The following is a 14,735-nucleotide window of genomic DNA, read 5'->3' on the forward strand; positions in this document are numbered from 1 at the left end:
GAAAATGTTACATAACATTTCAGAAAAATGATTTATTGTACAGACAAAAACATATGAACTATCCCAGTTAGCAAATTAAACTTAAGAGTTATATAAAAATTATTTTTAGTTATTAAAGAAAATATAAATAAATATTTAAAACTTAGCAACATCTGCAAACCAGTATGCATCATTTTTTAGTCTATGAAACAATCATTTTCACATATTGAAATGAAATATACCAACATAACAAACAATAAATAATTAAGGAAACTAAAACAACATGACAAATGGAAAGTATTATGCAAAAACCACCATTGCCTTGACAAGTTTTATTTTATCATACCTATGTATTCTTGTACACAAATAAATACTTTCACGTTGACAAACAAATGTCTATTAATTTTGTACAAATCACAGTCATTGTCAGGCTCAAAATTTGAAGCATTGCTTAAGTTTTACGTGATTTCTCCATGCCATTTTAAATACTGATGTCCACACAAATTTTCATTCTGTCAAGATCACTTGAATTCTAAGATTTCAAACTCTTCTGATTCAAGATCATCATCACTGTCATGGTAAACTGCAGAACTCAATGAATCATCTGGTATGGTAACCTTATTAATTGATAGTGCATCTTTACTGCGACCATCACAAAACACAAACATTGGATATTCTCCTTTCTGGTGAGGTGGCACTAGGAACTGGAAGAAATGTTAACAGCATTAATTTCCACCAAAAAGAAAAGAAACTGAGGAACATACCTGTACACAGCATTAGATTATCAGCATACCTTACAGAGCCACTCACAATGCAAAAGTAATATTAAACATCCATTAGGTTTCATGAATAGAAGAAAGGTAGAAGAAAGAACTTTATTTTTTCATCATTTCTGAGTAAGTTGATGAGAAATATGAATTTCCAAGAATGGATGGTTCAGTTACGTTCACTGTCAATCCTTCTCAAATGTTTACATGAGGCCACACCCACTTATACTCCTGAATAATTTTAAACTAATGCCGTGAAAAGCCCTAGAACTAGGAAGCCATCAGCATTGATTTCCATTGGTGGCTACCCAATGAGTGGCAACATACTTAAGTTTCATGTGCCACCAAGGAGTAGTGCACTGTTTTTTCATAAGGTGGGATTCTAATACTTCAAAAGAGAGACAAAGGAACCTTGACTTGGGGAATTTATGCATATGGTTAAAAAAGATAAAACATTGTCAAATCCACTATTTTAATAACTCTTTTTCCACAACCATCAACATATTAGATTACCTTTAGGTGCAAAGCAAATTCTGGGCCCCTTCATGCTTTACCCACGGCAGAGGGCATCATCAATAGGGAAATAGGGTTTTCAAAATATAGTAAATTTACAAATTTTTCTTTTCACTTGATTACTAACATAACGTTATTCTTGGAAAAGTGGAACAAGAAGTGTAAATGCAATCAATTCTGTTGCTTAACAAGACTCAATAGAAGTAAATAAGTTATAATATTCAGTTAAAATCTTAAATATAAAGGGATAGGTTTCCAGGGCTAAATGGGCTAAATATAGTTACAAGTAGTTTCTAAAACTGAAGTACAAAAAACAGCCAAAGAGAAATCAAATTATATGTTCAACAAAGGTATGTAGTGTCTGATGAAGGAAGAATTATAGCTAAACAGACATTTGCACTCAGCCTAATTTACTAAAGAGCACATGCAATAAAAATTGAACAAAATCCACAGGCAAACAAAGTCTGCTGATGTAGCAATAAGAGGCCAGCCAATCACTGCTGGCAGAGATGGCCACTCAGTGCAAACAGCCCATCTCATAGCAATCTCAGAATGTCAAGGTAGGAACCATACTAGTTGCTGCCTCTGTGAGGTGGGAGGGAGGGAGTTGGTGTTCCAATTGTGAGTCCCAAGCACATACCGTATTTCCTGGCCTATAAGATGCACTCTGATTTTTGAGGTCAGAATTTAAAAAGAATACTAGCCTAACAGAAAAGATCAAATTACTTTTTTGTTTACACTGTTGTTTACTCCCAACTCAAAACAGTAGTAGATATTTTCCGATGAGATGGCTTGCACTTATAGGTCAAAATTATACTCATGTACCCCCGGGCCCATAAGATATTGACTGATTTTAGAGCACATTTTAGAGTAAAAAATGTCTTTCTTATGGCCTGGGATAAATGGTACTCCCAAATTAGACCTGACCATGATACATCAAATTAGTTTGTTCCCTCATGAATCATTTGTAAGATTAAATGTATGGTTCAAGCAGGAGTCACAAGGGCTGAGAGATAATTCCCAGTCATGCGTGGTTTTTATCATTATTGTCAATTCACAGTTAATCCCTCCCACAAGCTCCTTCACCATTTGACATAAAATGCTGCCTATGGGGGTGCTCCACCAGTTTTCTACCCTTCCCCCCATCACGCAATCCCTCACTGACCATCCTCAAACAATGCCTTCATCCTTCACTCCCTCTATAACCTCCCTTTCCTTCCTATCTGAGGGTTAAATATATACAAGGTAGGTATCCAGCTATGCAAAAGTTTTAGACAATTAGCCTACCTAGAACCATGAGGCTTCAGTCCCCTTCAAAGTACTCCCATTGGGGCCTCACGCACTTATCCCAGTCTCTCTTCCACTTTTCTTTTCAAAACAAACAGCAAAGTCCTTTTTTCAGAATGGTGATCAGCTACCTTATCACATTCTTTTTTATCCCACCTATCTGAAGAATTTTGTCCTGCAGTAGCAGGTGACTTGTTTCAAGCCACAAACAATACCCAGATTTTCTAAGAAAGGTCATAACAGGAGAGGAGGCATGGATCTAGGGCTATGACCCTGAAGCAAAAGCTCATTCAGTTGACCAGAGAAGGGAGAATGTGACGAGGCAGCTGATAACCATTCCGAAAAAGAACTTTGCCAATTGTTTTCATAAGTGAAAGAGATGCTGGGATAACTGTGTGAGGTCTTAAAGGGAGTCATTCGAAGGGGATTAAGGCCTCATTGTTCTAGGTGGGCTATTTTTCTCAAATTATTGCATGGCTGGAAACCTTCCAGACAGACCTCATATATACATGGATGTCTGTAAGAGTCAGTACTTAGTGATGGCATTGAACATTAAAATCCACATCAGGTCTAATTAAAATAATGTGGAATTACAAAGTTATAGTTTTCCATTACAAAAATCATCAATACGTTATCATAGGTCGAAAGGAACCATTTCATAATAACGAGGGACTGGAATGCAATGGTAGGTAGAGGAAGAGATGGTAGTGAAGAGGGGGACTACAGGGAAGTGACGAGGGGGTTGGGTTGTCCGTCCGGAATGCGTAGAAAACTAACCGGTACTAAGTGTCTTAATGACATGTTTACCTGCCCTCTTTTAACGTATTTTCTTGTCCTCTTTGTGTAGGCTAAGGAATAGCTGCTAACCGTGTTATACTCATAACATATGTCGGTATGCTGCATGATTGCTATTCTGTTGCCCCCTTTCCATGTGGTTTGTGGTGGATTGCGGGGTGCCAGGTGCATGAGGAAATAGAGTGAATGTGCAGAATGACTGGTGACCAACCTCCCCCTGCCACACACCCTTGTGACGGCTTGCGGGGTATTGTGTAGATAAGGACACCCGGAGTAGGAACAACGTATGACCGTCACAATAAAGCAATAGAGGTCTCCACAAAACAGGTGCTACTCATCACATACATTTGGTTTGGTCACCTAAATAAGCATATGTATAAATGGAAAACGTCCAGGTATTCAGGAAGATATCAGTTAGACTATTTTATAGAAAGGCACAGAGATTTAAGAACAGTATGATATAATCGAAGTTTCCAGGGTGCAGATGGGAATTCAGATCACAACTTAATTAGCATCATTAGTAACAATGATGTGTAATGTCATATTAAAGAGGACAAAATGGGAAAGATGGATGAAGAAATGGAATCTAGAGCATTAACCAGAATAATAATAAAGAATTATCAGCAAGCTGTACAAGAAATCATCGGTGAGGAAAGGGTGCTCACTACAAAAGAGGCAAAATGGGAACAAATTAAAAAAGAGTCATAGAAAGCTGCTAACAAAACTATAGAAAAAGTAAATATGAAAAGGACAAGAAAGCCATGGATTACCGATGAAATAATTAGAAATATGGATGAAAGAAGGAAACAGAAGAATGTAAAAACAGAATTAGATCAAAAGAAAGCACAAAGAATTGAATAATAAACTGAGGCAGGCAACTAACAGAACAAAAGAGGCTTGGTGGAAGATGCAGCACATGGATATGAAATGTTTACAAATGAAGGGAAATATTTGGGTACTACACATGAAGGTGAACACACTACCGGGACGTAAAATTAGAAAATTCATGAAAACAATAAAAGATTAATAAGGGAAATAATTAACTAAAATAGGTAAGATTCAGCAGATTTGGAAGAAATATACAGAGGAACATACAAAGAGATTATGATGTAGATGAGGATACATGAGTATAGAGCATAGATGAGGATACAATATTTCCTTAGAAAATCCAAAAAGATGACATACAAATTTTCAGAAAAGGTTTGCATTTAGCCTCATCTCTTACTAGACAGTATTTATGTTTCAGCATAATCCATAAAATGTTTTTATTTTCATAGTCAATTGAAGCAACACACTTTTGCTTCAGAAAAATGGAAGAAAAATCATTTAGCGCAGTGAAAAAAACATTTCTTTTTAAAGCCTTCACCATGAAAGAGATCACAGTGGAGTTGGTGAGGTTGTCGAAAAATGTTCTATGAATTTGATTTCGCATTACTGTACACTAAGAAGAGACAGACATGAGCACAATACTGAGGGTATAATTGACAGGTGGATTGAAGAGAGTGGTTTGAAATGATGGAGGAATGCCCCTCTGCTGCATCTTTTAGATAAATCACCCATATAATAATTTGTTGCCAGATAATCAATGTTCAACTGTAAACTTTACACTTGAACATTAAAATATATATTGGCATGTTAAACTTAAGTAACAAACTTTCATAATTTCACAACTCCTGCAGGGGATAATAGGCCCAACAAATATTAATGAAATTTAGCTTCTAGTAATATGCAGTAATGAGTAGAAGATATCATAACTTAGCAAGCTATTTAAGGCCAAATATGACATTTCCATGAAAATATTACTTTGGTGTCGTGCAAATCCTTAACACAGACTAGCATAACAAAAATTTGTTTACCTAATGATTTCCAGGAACATCCATTATTTACATTCCTACATTTATTGGACAGAGGAAGAATTTATGGGTCATTGAATATTTTCCACAATTCAATAAAATCATCGATCTATCTTTGGACATTTCCCCATAATTAGAGTAAGAAAGCCAGCCATCTTGTACCAGTGTGGCCGTAGGAGGATTGAACTTTGGACCAATTTAATTCACATTGATGCACAGTAACTAAATATTTCACACACTCTATTAAGTGGAAATACTTACAGGTTTTACATTTTTAACAAATCTGTTAAATTCTTCCCGAGTCCTGCAATAGAATCCCAGACAACAAGATGGGTCCATTCTAGACAGAGTCATTTTCCTTGGTGAGCGGCAGTGGAAACTGTGCAAAGGGAAACCAGCTTCCCAGACATCCACCACTTCTTGGCAATAATGAGGATCCAAGTGGATAAGTTTGTCATCTGAAATAAACAACAACAAACATGGTAAATACAAATTGTAAGAGGCAGTCAAACGAAAACCAAACACTCACCATAACACACAGTTTGCACGAAAGATGGCAACACTTGGTTATGTATCGATACTGTCATCGATGTGGTAGGAGAACTGCACAGCAATAACTTACATGCCCACGCAGTTCTAGGGTTATGTCCTTGCTGGTGCACCGAATGTTCTGGTTTATTTGTCTGTTAGGTTTTCATTTCACTGACTGCCCCTCATATAATCAATTAGCAAGATAGTTGAGATCCCATTACTTTAAAATCAACTGAAATCACAACAGTGCCCATTATAGATCAGTTGCCCAAGACTCAGCATTCACAAAAAAGTTTGACCAACATAAGTCACAAATTCACCAAATAACAGGCACTTTAAAGATTACAAAACAAAATGGATAAGAATAACTGTTCTTTTACTTAAACTCAGAAAATTTTCCCAATCAGATGTAAATTTCCGGGTAATTATTGTAACCAGATTGAATTAGATTTTCATCACAGGAATTCTCATTAATATACCACTGATATATTGAGCAAAATATCTTGAAATAACATTCTGCAGAAGCTGGTGTAGCTAACATGGAATGCCTTGCTATCATGTGCCATGCATTAAATAACAGAGTATGAATAATTGGAAACGCAGTTGGAAAGGGAAAACAAAATATGAAAGAAGAAATGAGAAATGCCTTCCTCAAGGCATAGGAGGAAAAAAATGAACACATTTTGTAATAATGTGACTGTCGAGCGAAATCAATTTTTAATCTACTAACAGCAGATTACTCTTAAAATATATTGTATATAATATATTATAACACAAAACAACTAAGGACCAATCAAGAATGAATGAAAATGAGGAACAATACATTTTACAATATGGATGCAAACAAAATTCAAGCTGCTGGTATGAATATTGAAGAAATATAAAATGTGGAACATGCAGCAAAATGAACTCAAATATATGAACCAGAATGGCAACATAATTCATTCAGTCTCACCAAAACTTCAATGTGCCAACACAGAATACTTGTTAAGTTAAGGCGAGAAGAAAAAAATTCACATAAAATATTTCTGTTGTCGACATTTTTGTGGCGATTGACTCATCTCATATAACATAAATGAACACATATAGAAATTAATTATGGTCAGGGCGAATTGTGCACCTTGACTGTAATTACTCTGGGCTAAAGAATTTGGAATTACTCTTTTAGTCATTATATCAAATTTTCAGTAAATATATACAGTGGAACCTCGCTTAACGAGCATAATTCGTTCCAGAATCTTACTCATAATACGAAACACCGTTAAGCGAGACAATTTCTGCATTTAAATTTATGAAAAATACGATAATTCATTCCATCCCAAAAAAAATTATGTAAAAGGTTTAGTCAAAGAAAATTATATTGGGATCAAGAATCATGTGTAAATTTTCTTCTATCATAGAATGAAACAACCTGAAATATTTTGATTTGCAGAAAACATATCGTATTTAGCCGGCTCTCCTGGACTTTACTCTCAAATGGAGACTCGTGAAGTTTCTGAATGTTAAACAAGCAGTAGTTTAATTTTCAAATCACAGCTTGTATTGGCACAAAATAGCAGTGTGAGTATGTATAGTAAATAGTCTTTGTTAACTGGTGGCCAGACGTTGCATTTTCCTCTGCTGTTATATAAGTTTACTTTGCCGTCTTTTAACAGAAGAGAACCATCTCGTCATAATTAAAAACCTGCTGTGGTAACAAACCCTCAGAATCTATAAGTTTCTTGAGGTCGTCAAATGAAGTTCTGTGCTACGACTGTTCCAGAGCTTGCTGCTTCAATGTGCCTCACAATGCTGTGGATGCTGCTCCTTCTCAATATTCTTGAACCACCCACATCTCCCCTTAAATAACCTTTTCTTGAATAATTGACGATCCTGGTGAATTCTTAATTTGGTAGGTTAATCACTTTCGACCTTCTCACAAATGACATTCTTGTGAACAGAGTCGCATTTCATTGCTTTTTATTTATCCATACAAGAAGCAAACTTCCAACATCATTGAGAAAATGTAACCATTGCATTGATACTCTTAACACTCCCAATCTCCTTAATCTTGTCCTTGAGAATTGTGCAAGTTGTAGATAATGACTGACTGTATGGGCCTACTAGATCAGCCACACCAACACCACTTCTTGTTATTCAACGAATTTAGTTACCATTTCTAACGTTACTTTTATTCTTTTATGGCTGTCTTCTTGCAGCTTTCTCTTTGGTGAAATTTGCTAAGGATTATCGAACTTAGCAAAAAAAAAATAACAAATACTAAGTCTGAATACAAGTTTGGTTAAATGTGTGATCATAACCAACACTAATATGCTAGCAGAATGAGTTTTGATGACACAGATTGATGCAGCAGCTGCACAGTCCAAGACTTCCCCTCTCCTAGTACCTTGTTTAAAGAAACATCACTCATTAAGCTAGCCATTTTTTTCCAATATTTTTGTCCATTATGCAGCTCATTCATTATTAAAGGTGCTTGTTAAGTGAGATTCCACTGCACAATAATGTTATTTTACTCATGTTTCTAAAACCGCACTATAGAAAAACATCAAGAAAAAGTGTCAGTTCCTTTGGGGAGGAGACCGACAGCTGAGGTAATTTTCACAATTAGGGATGGATGGGAAAGCAGGAAGGTTGGATATAAACCCTGCGTTGGCATTAGCTTACTCTTAATGAAAGGCACCATAGTGTCCATAGCTTAACATCCCATTCAATGGACGGCGTACTCAAAGTGCTTTCCACAAAGCACCTCAAGTAGAGACCAGAATACCACTGAAAATATGCCATCTCCAGGATTCAAACCCAGGTCCTCTGAGTGGAAAGCCAGTACATTAGCCATTGTACTGTCACGAACCCCTCAAGAAAAGGGAAGAAGATTGACAGAGCATGCGCATCCTCAGCATAGAGTGACTCAGTCGGGAGAATCAGGTAAGTGGGAAAACATTTGGAGTTATTTATTTCTCCAAAATTTTTGGAAATAATTTTGAGGAAAGGGTCAAATTTTTTTGAAGCTGGGATTTTGAAATTCAAATCACACAATCAGGAATTCTCAATGAGAATGATGCTCCTTTTCATTTGAGACATTGAATTATGTTTTGAGTGGGCGATTTGGCATGGAAGAACTGCCAAAAACCAAAATTATAATAGAACTAATTTTGAAAATACAGAAGGAAGTGAGGCAATGAAAGATGACCTATACAATAAATACTTGATCAGATTCTCAACACTCAGTAAAACAATCATTAAACGGGATGGCAAGTTTGTAATGAAAATCATGGAAAACCATCGTAAATGGGGATAGAGATGATAAATTACCACCCTGTTCTTGAACACAGAATTTATTAAAAACACTGACACACAGGAACGAATAATACTGAAATATTCCAAAACAATACTAAAATTCAATCTCCAGAGTACAGAGCAGTAAAAACGTCTATCCTCATTTTCATGTTGGTGCATAATTTTATTTATGTCAGCTTAATTCCAGACATTATTCTGTCATAGTCCACATTATTGGTAAAATAAACAACACCCTGAAAAGCTAAATATATGAAAACTTGGTTATCCATACTCAAGTGCATGGAGAACACCTACCAGCATGTACCAAAAAGAGTTCCCCAATGAGTTCTACATCTGCTAACAATGGTAACACTGAGCAAATAATGGTCATCCACAAATAATTTTTGGCTGCTGTCAGAAATACCAGGGAACAACTGATTGGGCACGTTATGATTTTAGCCTCATAACAAAATGCATAACATATAAACAAGGGTGGTCTGATAAGTTTCCAACCTAACAGAGATACAAGACATTTTTTCTGAAAATTTCTGAGTCAGAAATTTTCCAGACCACCCATCTACATACGAGTAAAAGTAAACCAGTAGTACAGGGTAGAGCAATATAATTTCTTTCTTTCAAACACAATACACTTTCAGAAAAAGAAGTTATGTTGCCCCACCTTGTATAAATGAATACGCACCATACCAATTACAAAATCTCTGGTAATTGAAATTTTTGACACAACCCCTTAGAGAGAGACAAAAATCCATGAAAATGAGACAAAAACTGGGGAAAAAATTTATGATACGTTTTTTTGTGAAGATAGTACATGTGAACAAGAATGCAATGGCAGTATCATTTAAGTCTCACTGAATATTTATTTTTATTATATAAATAAATATATCACTCTCATCAATCAAGAATAGGCCTAAGTAACCCTCATGATCAAAATAAAATTGCTTCTTGACAAATGGTGAGCAGAGGAGGAAACCTCCAATTGACAAAATCACAAAATTGAAGTTATCATGATAAAAAAATTGCTTGTTCAACTTCCTGTCAAATTATAACCTTAATGTTTTGCAGTTGAATGCTATTTTAGGAAGAACACCCCTGAAAAGAAAAACTATACCTCTTATTCGATCTTGCCAGTTGTTAGCATTAAATTTAAATTTCTCCAAGAGACGGAGTGAGTATTAGTATTTTAATAACTTAATGTTAAAAAAATCTCATATATCCCATCACAGCATTAATATGGCTGACAATATAAAATTCTAAAGAAACTTCTAGCCATGGGAGTGAAGTATTTCTATAGGCATTTCTAAGGTTAGGCTCCAACATCATTTTTTCATTTCTTACTTTGCATTCACAGCCATTTTATGCTCAAAATCACGAATAGTAGCTTCTTTCTAGTCCATGAAAGTGGAGACCAATAACTTTGCTACTTGCTTTTACAGCATTCTCAAAATTGGCTAAGTGATTTGAACACTTGATAAATAATTATTTACAGATGAACATTAACTGTTGAATTCACATTCAATAAGCATTACTAGTACATCACTTGGCTTTAAAAATGCTTGAAGTGAGAATGAGAATTCACCACAGGGCTTCAGATTGTTATTCCATTTCGGCTTCCCGGATTTGGTGCATTTAATATTTATTGTAGATTATGCTCCTTTCAGAGCCGCAGCAAGAGATTTTAATCAATGCAAAAATTAGAAAACAAAAGATCCTGCCATACACCCTAGAATTAGAGTCAATATTCAACTTTTGAAACATTGATCCCAATTTCTGATTGCTCACCTAGAATCAAGGAAGCAAAGAACTCATTTCACCCATCATTAATTATCACATTTCCTGCGACATTCCACAATCGCATCAGAGCTACAGCATTACTACAGTGAAAGTTTAGATTTTGCATGAATGAGCAGCGGTTGAAGCTTTTCACTCCCTTTTACAATTAATTATAGGAAACTACTAACCTTGAAATCCAATAAAATACAGGGAATGTTTTGGACGTCCACCAATAATTCCAATACAGTTATCCATCGTTAGAATTGCGGTGAGGCAGGGTCCATAAATAGAATTAAGTTTCTCAGTGCCCAGTCTTACAGGAACCAAAATTACCACAGCTTTCCAGCCAATTGAAAATGCATTACTGGCATCCTCATTCGATGGGTTACCATCACGAACAAAGTGAGCTCCTCGTTTGGGCTCACAAAGGTCCATTACATCTTGAATGTAAACTGTAAAATTCAGAAAGATAAAACAATTCAAAAATAGAATAATAAATCATCTAGAAAAAAATAACACAATGTTTACATTCAATACACGGATTTCTAAAAGTAATCCTACCATCCTAAATTCTATGCCACTTTTAATTTCATGTAAATTAATTAATTGGACAAGATTTGTTTAGTGCCATGAAGGCACCTTTACATAAAGATACATTAAATGTGTTTGACTAGAAAACAATCAAGTTTCCCACATGACAACTGCTCAGCATGTACATTTTTACATGTTTCAAGGGTAGTCCAGTGTTCCAGTTTCAGCCATTTTGATCAGCTTTTTTAAATATTGCCTAAAATTACCAAACTCTTTTCTTAGACTGTGATAACCTTCTCAATGCCAAATATCCTTCCAGAAAGCCACATTCAAGCTATATGTAGCTACTTCACCAAGCATTTGAAGTAATCACATGGTATACGGTAGCCATCTTTAAAGAAGCCAAATTAAATGACTCATGTCATATTTAGTATCAATAGAGGTGGTTTATTAAGTAAGGTCAGCTATACTTTACTGCTCCTGGACCAACCATTCTGACAACCAAAAATTTTTGCATCTTTTTCAACCACTTTCAATTCAATTCTGTTTTGGATTTAAAAACAAAATCTTTAATAAAATGAGTTTGTGATAACAACCTATATCTTATTATAGATTATCTAGATGTTTATAACACCAAAATTGCTTTTATCCTGTTCTCCTTGATTATTGAGATGCTTCAAAAACTTAAACACTTACCTGTATACTGATTTTACAATTTCTACATGTATGGGTACCTAAACAGTTTTCCAGCATGCATCTTTTATCAACATGGGAGCTCAGATTTCATTTTGTTGTATGTTGTGCATATCATGCTTTTTATTTTTTGCACATAGAATTCTTTGCCATCAGATACTTCTCGAAATCATTTGAACTATCTTTATTTACAGCATATTTTTCATTATTCTCATAAAATACTCATCTCCCATTATTTGAAGCACTTAAGAACGCTCTTCTAACTTAGCAATCACACCAATGATATGATCTTGTAACTGAAGAAACATATTGTTCATTTCATTTTGCCACTGAAAATTGAACTCTTTCATTTTTTAACTTAACATGTTCACCAAAAAACTTGTACTCTTTCCATATACTTTACACTAATTTAGTTACTCTAACATTTTTTAAAAATAAATTAGGTTCTGAGAATAATACCATAGTTATAGTATAGTCATAGTTATTAAACAAAGAATACTACAAACACAATCTTCTCTAGTAGGATTCTATCATTCCTAGGTACTAAATTAATTTTCCTCTGAAGAGGGTTGCATCTGAATGATTCCAACATACATTTTAACTTATGTTTCTTGAAGTAACATACCAAATACTAAGCTAATAAAGCTGATTAGCTAAACCAATACCAGTTTATGATTATGGATTCATACTTTCTATGATTAAAGGATATAAATAATATCATAATCAAAGTTGCAGATGAAATTATCATGAGTAAGGCAGTGAAATCTAAGCAGCAATGGATAACAACTCAAATAAGAGAGCTAATTGAGGCATTAAGAAACTACAAGTATCCAAGGAATGAAACTGAGGAAGCCAAACTTGGAAATTGTGGAGACAAATCAAATGAGAGTGCAAGAAGGCCTAGTAAGAGTGAATAGAAACTTCCTGTGAAGAAATGAAGGGCAAAAACAAAACTGCTTATGAACAGGTGAAGAGAATATTCAAAGAAAGAAAAACAAAATCTCACTATGTGTAAGATGCTAATGGAAAGGAATTAACAGAAAAAATTAAAAAGAGATGGAATAAATACATTGAAGTATTCAACCAGGGACCAAAACCACTCAAAGGTGACTTAATTTAAGAAGGAATCTTCCCAAGAGCCCAATAATACTGAGAAGAAAATTCCACAGAACTATTCTAAGTTCTGAACAACAACAACAAGGTAACAGGAGTTGACAAACAGAAATAACCAAGGCACTTGGAATCAAAGTGAAGGATACCCTCATTGGAATGATCAAAGAAAGTTAACTCATAAAACTACCATTACTTTTCTACACAGTGATGACTGCAATACTGGAGAAATCAAGAACAGATAAACCTGAAGAATACAGAACAATGAATCTGATGCCTAACACATTGAAAATACTTACTTGGATAATCAGCCAAAGAATAGAAGTAAAGGAAGAAGAAAATTTCAAGGAAAAAAATTCAGATTTAGGAAAAACCAAGAAGCAAGTGAGGCAATACTCAAGCCTGGGGGTACTGACGGGAAAATATATTACACGTAAATGAGCTTTTACGAGGTCTGTTCAAAAAGTATGACAAATTTTGAATTTTCGTGGGTTACGTAAATTTGATTTTCGATTTTGTTGTGGGATTATGCTGGTACTTATGTCTCTCATTTATGCCAAAGAGTTTGGCCATTTTGAATTTTCAGTTAATTGTTGACAACTGTTTAGCTTGGACGTGTTTTGGCTTGTCTTCGATTTTTGCCCATGCCAAAAAATGGATCAGAGAATCTGTATCAAATTTTGTGTGAAAAATGAAATAAAGTGCGCGGACGCATTCTGAATGTTGACTGTGGCATATGGAGAAGCTACCTTGGACCGTTTATTGGTGGTACAAAATGTTCTCATAGGGCCGAGAAGGTGTGGGGTGTGTAAGGACTCCTTCTTCCCACGGACAATACGGGATAGCAACTGCAGTGTTATACATAGCAAAAATTCCACTTGCCACCCTCAGCGTCTAAAAAATAATTAGTTGTATTTAAATGCATGCTCTTCCACTAACCTTGTGTGTTTTGTTATAATAACCCATTCTTTCCGAATGACCTCATTTTTGTTCTGTTCATCTGTTTTTAAGTTTCCCTTTCAATCCCTCGTCCCTCTCCGCGGGGGGAAATTCCTGCTACCTGCAACGTTGGGTCGCATTCCCGGCCTTTTACAGACTCTTTGGGGGTAGAGTGTTTCGTGGTGCATTTTCATGTGGTAGTGATGTTTCAATTTCTTGCTTGTTGCGTCCTCGCTTCCGTGTGGTAGGATGACTTTTGTGCTGCATCATGGGGTGCAGTTTTTTAGTTGCTTTGCGGCATATGTGTTTGCATGAGTATTGGATGAAGGGATTTTAGCATGAGTGTGTGCGCTGCTGTGGGTGTGATTTTCCGTGTTGTTTTTTTGCATGTGGTATTTTTCCTTTTACGGTTGGTGACCCCCGCCACACGCCCTTGCGGCGGCTTGCGGGGTATTATGTAGATGTAGATGTGAACGATGAAGAGCGTGCCGGATGCCCGAGCAGGTCAAAAACAGATGGAAACATAGATGAAGTGAAGAAACTAGTATTGGCCAATCGTCGAATTACCGTTTGAGAAGTTGCCGAGGACCTAAACATAACGACTGGCTTGTGCCATTCGAATTTTACCAATGATTTGGGCATGACATGGGTTGCCACGAAATTTGTACCA

At 35.6% G+C, this 14,735-nt stretch overlaps 1 protein-coding gene across 2 annotated transcripts in view; it reads right to left on the bottom strand.

Annotated features, from left to right (window-relative positions):
* Nucleotides 1-68: 68 nt before the first annotated feature.
* Nucleotides 69-14,735, bottom strand: part of Atg4b (Autophagy-related 4b) — a 32,013-nt gene continuing 17,346 nt past the window's right edge. For both annotated transcript variants that reach the window (XM_071588999.1, XM_071589000.1), the window contains exons 5-7: nucleotides 10,981-11,244; nucleotides 5,456-5,652; nucleotides 69-683 (exon numbers count right to left, since the gene is read on the bottom strand). In XM_071588999.1, coding sequence (XP_071445100.1) covers nucleotides 501-683; nucleotides 5,456-5,652; nucleotides 10,981-11,244 — 644 coding nt within the window. In that variant the 3' untranslated portion in view covers nucleotides 69-500. The remainder of the gene's footprint in view (nucleotides 684-5,455; nucleotides 5,653-10,980; nucleotides 11,245-14,735) is intronic.

The sequence above is a fragment of the Hetaerina americana genome, unplaced genomic scaffold, assembly GCF_022747635.1.
Source record: "Hetaerina americana unplaced genomic scaffold, ioHetAmer1.1.p SCAF_31, whole genome shotgun sequence".
Lineage (NCBI taxonomy): Eukaryota > Metazoa > Arthropoda > Insecta > Odonata > Calopterygidae > Hetaerina > Hetaerina americana.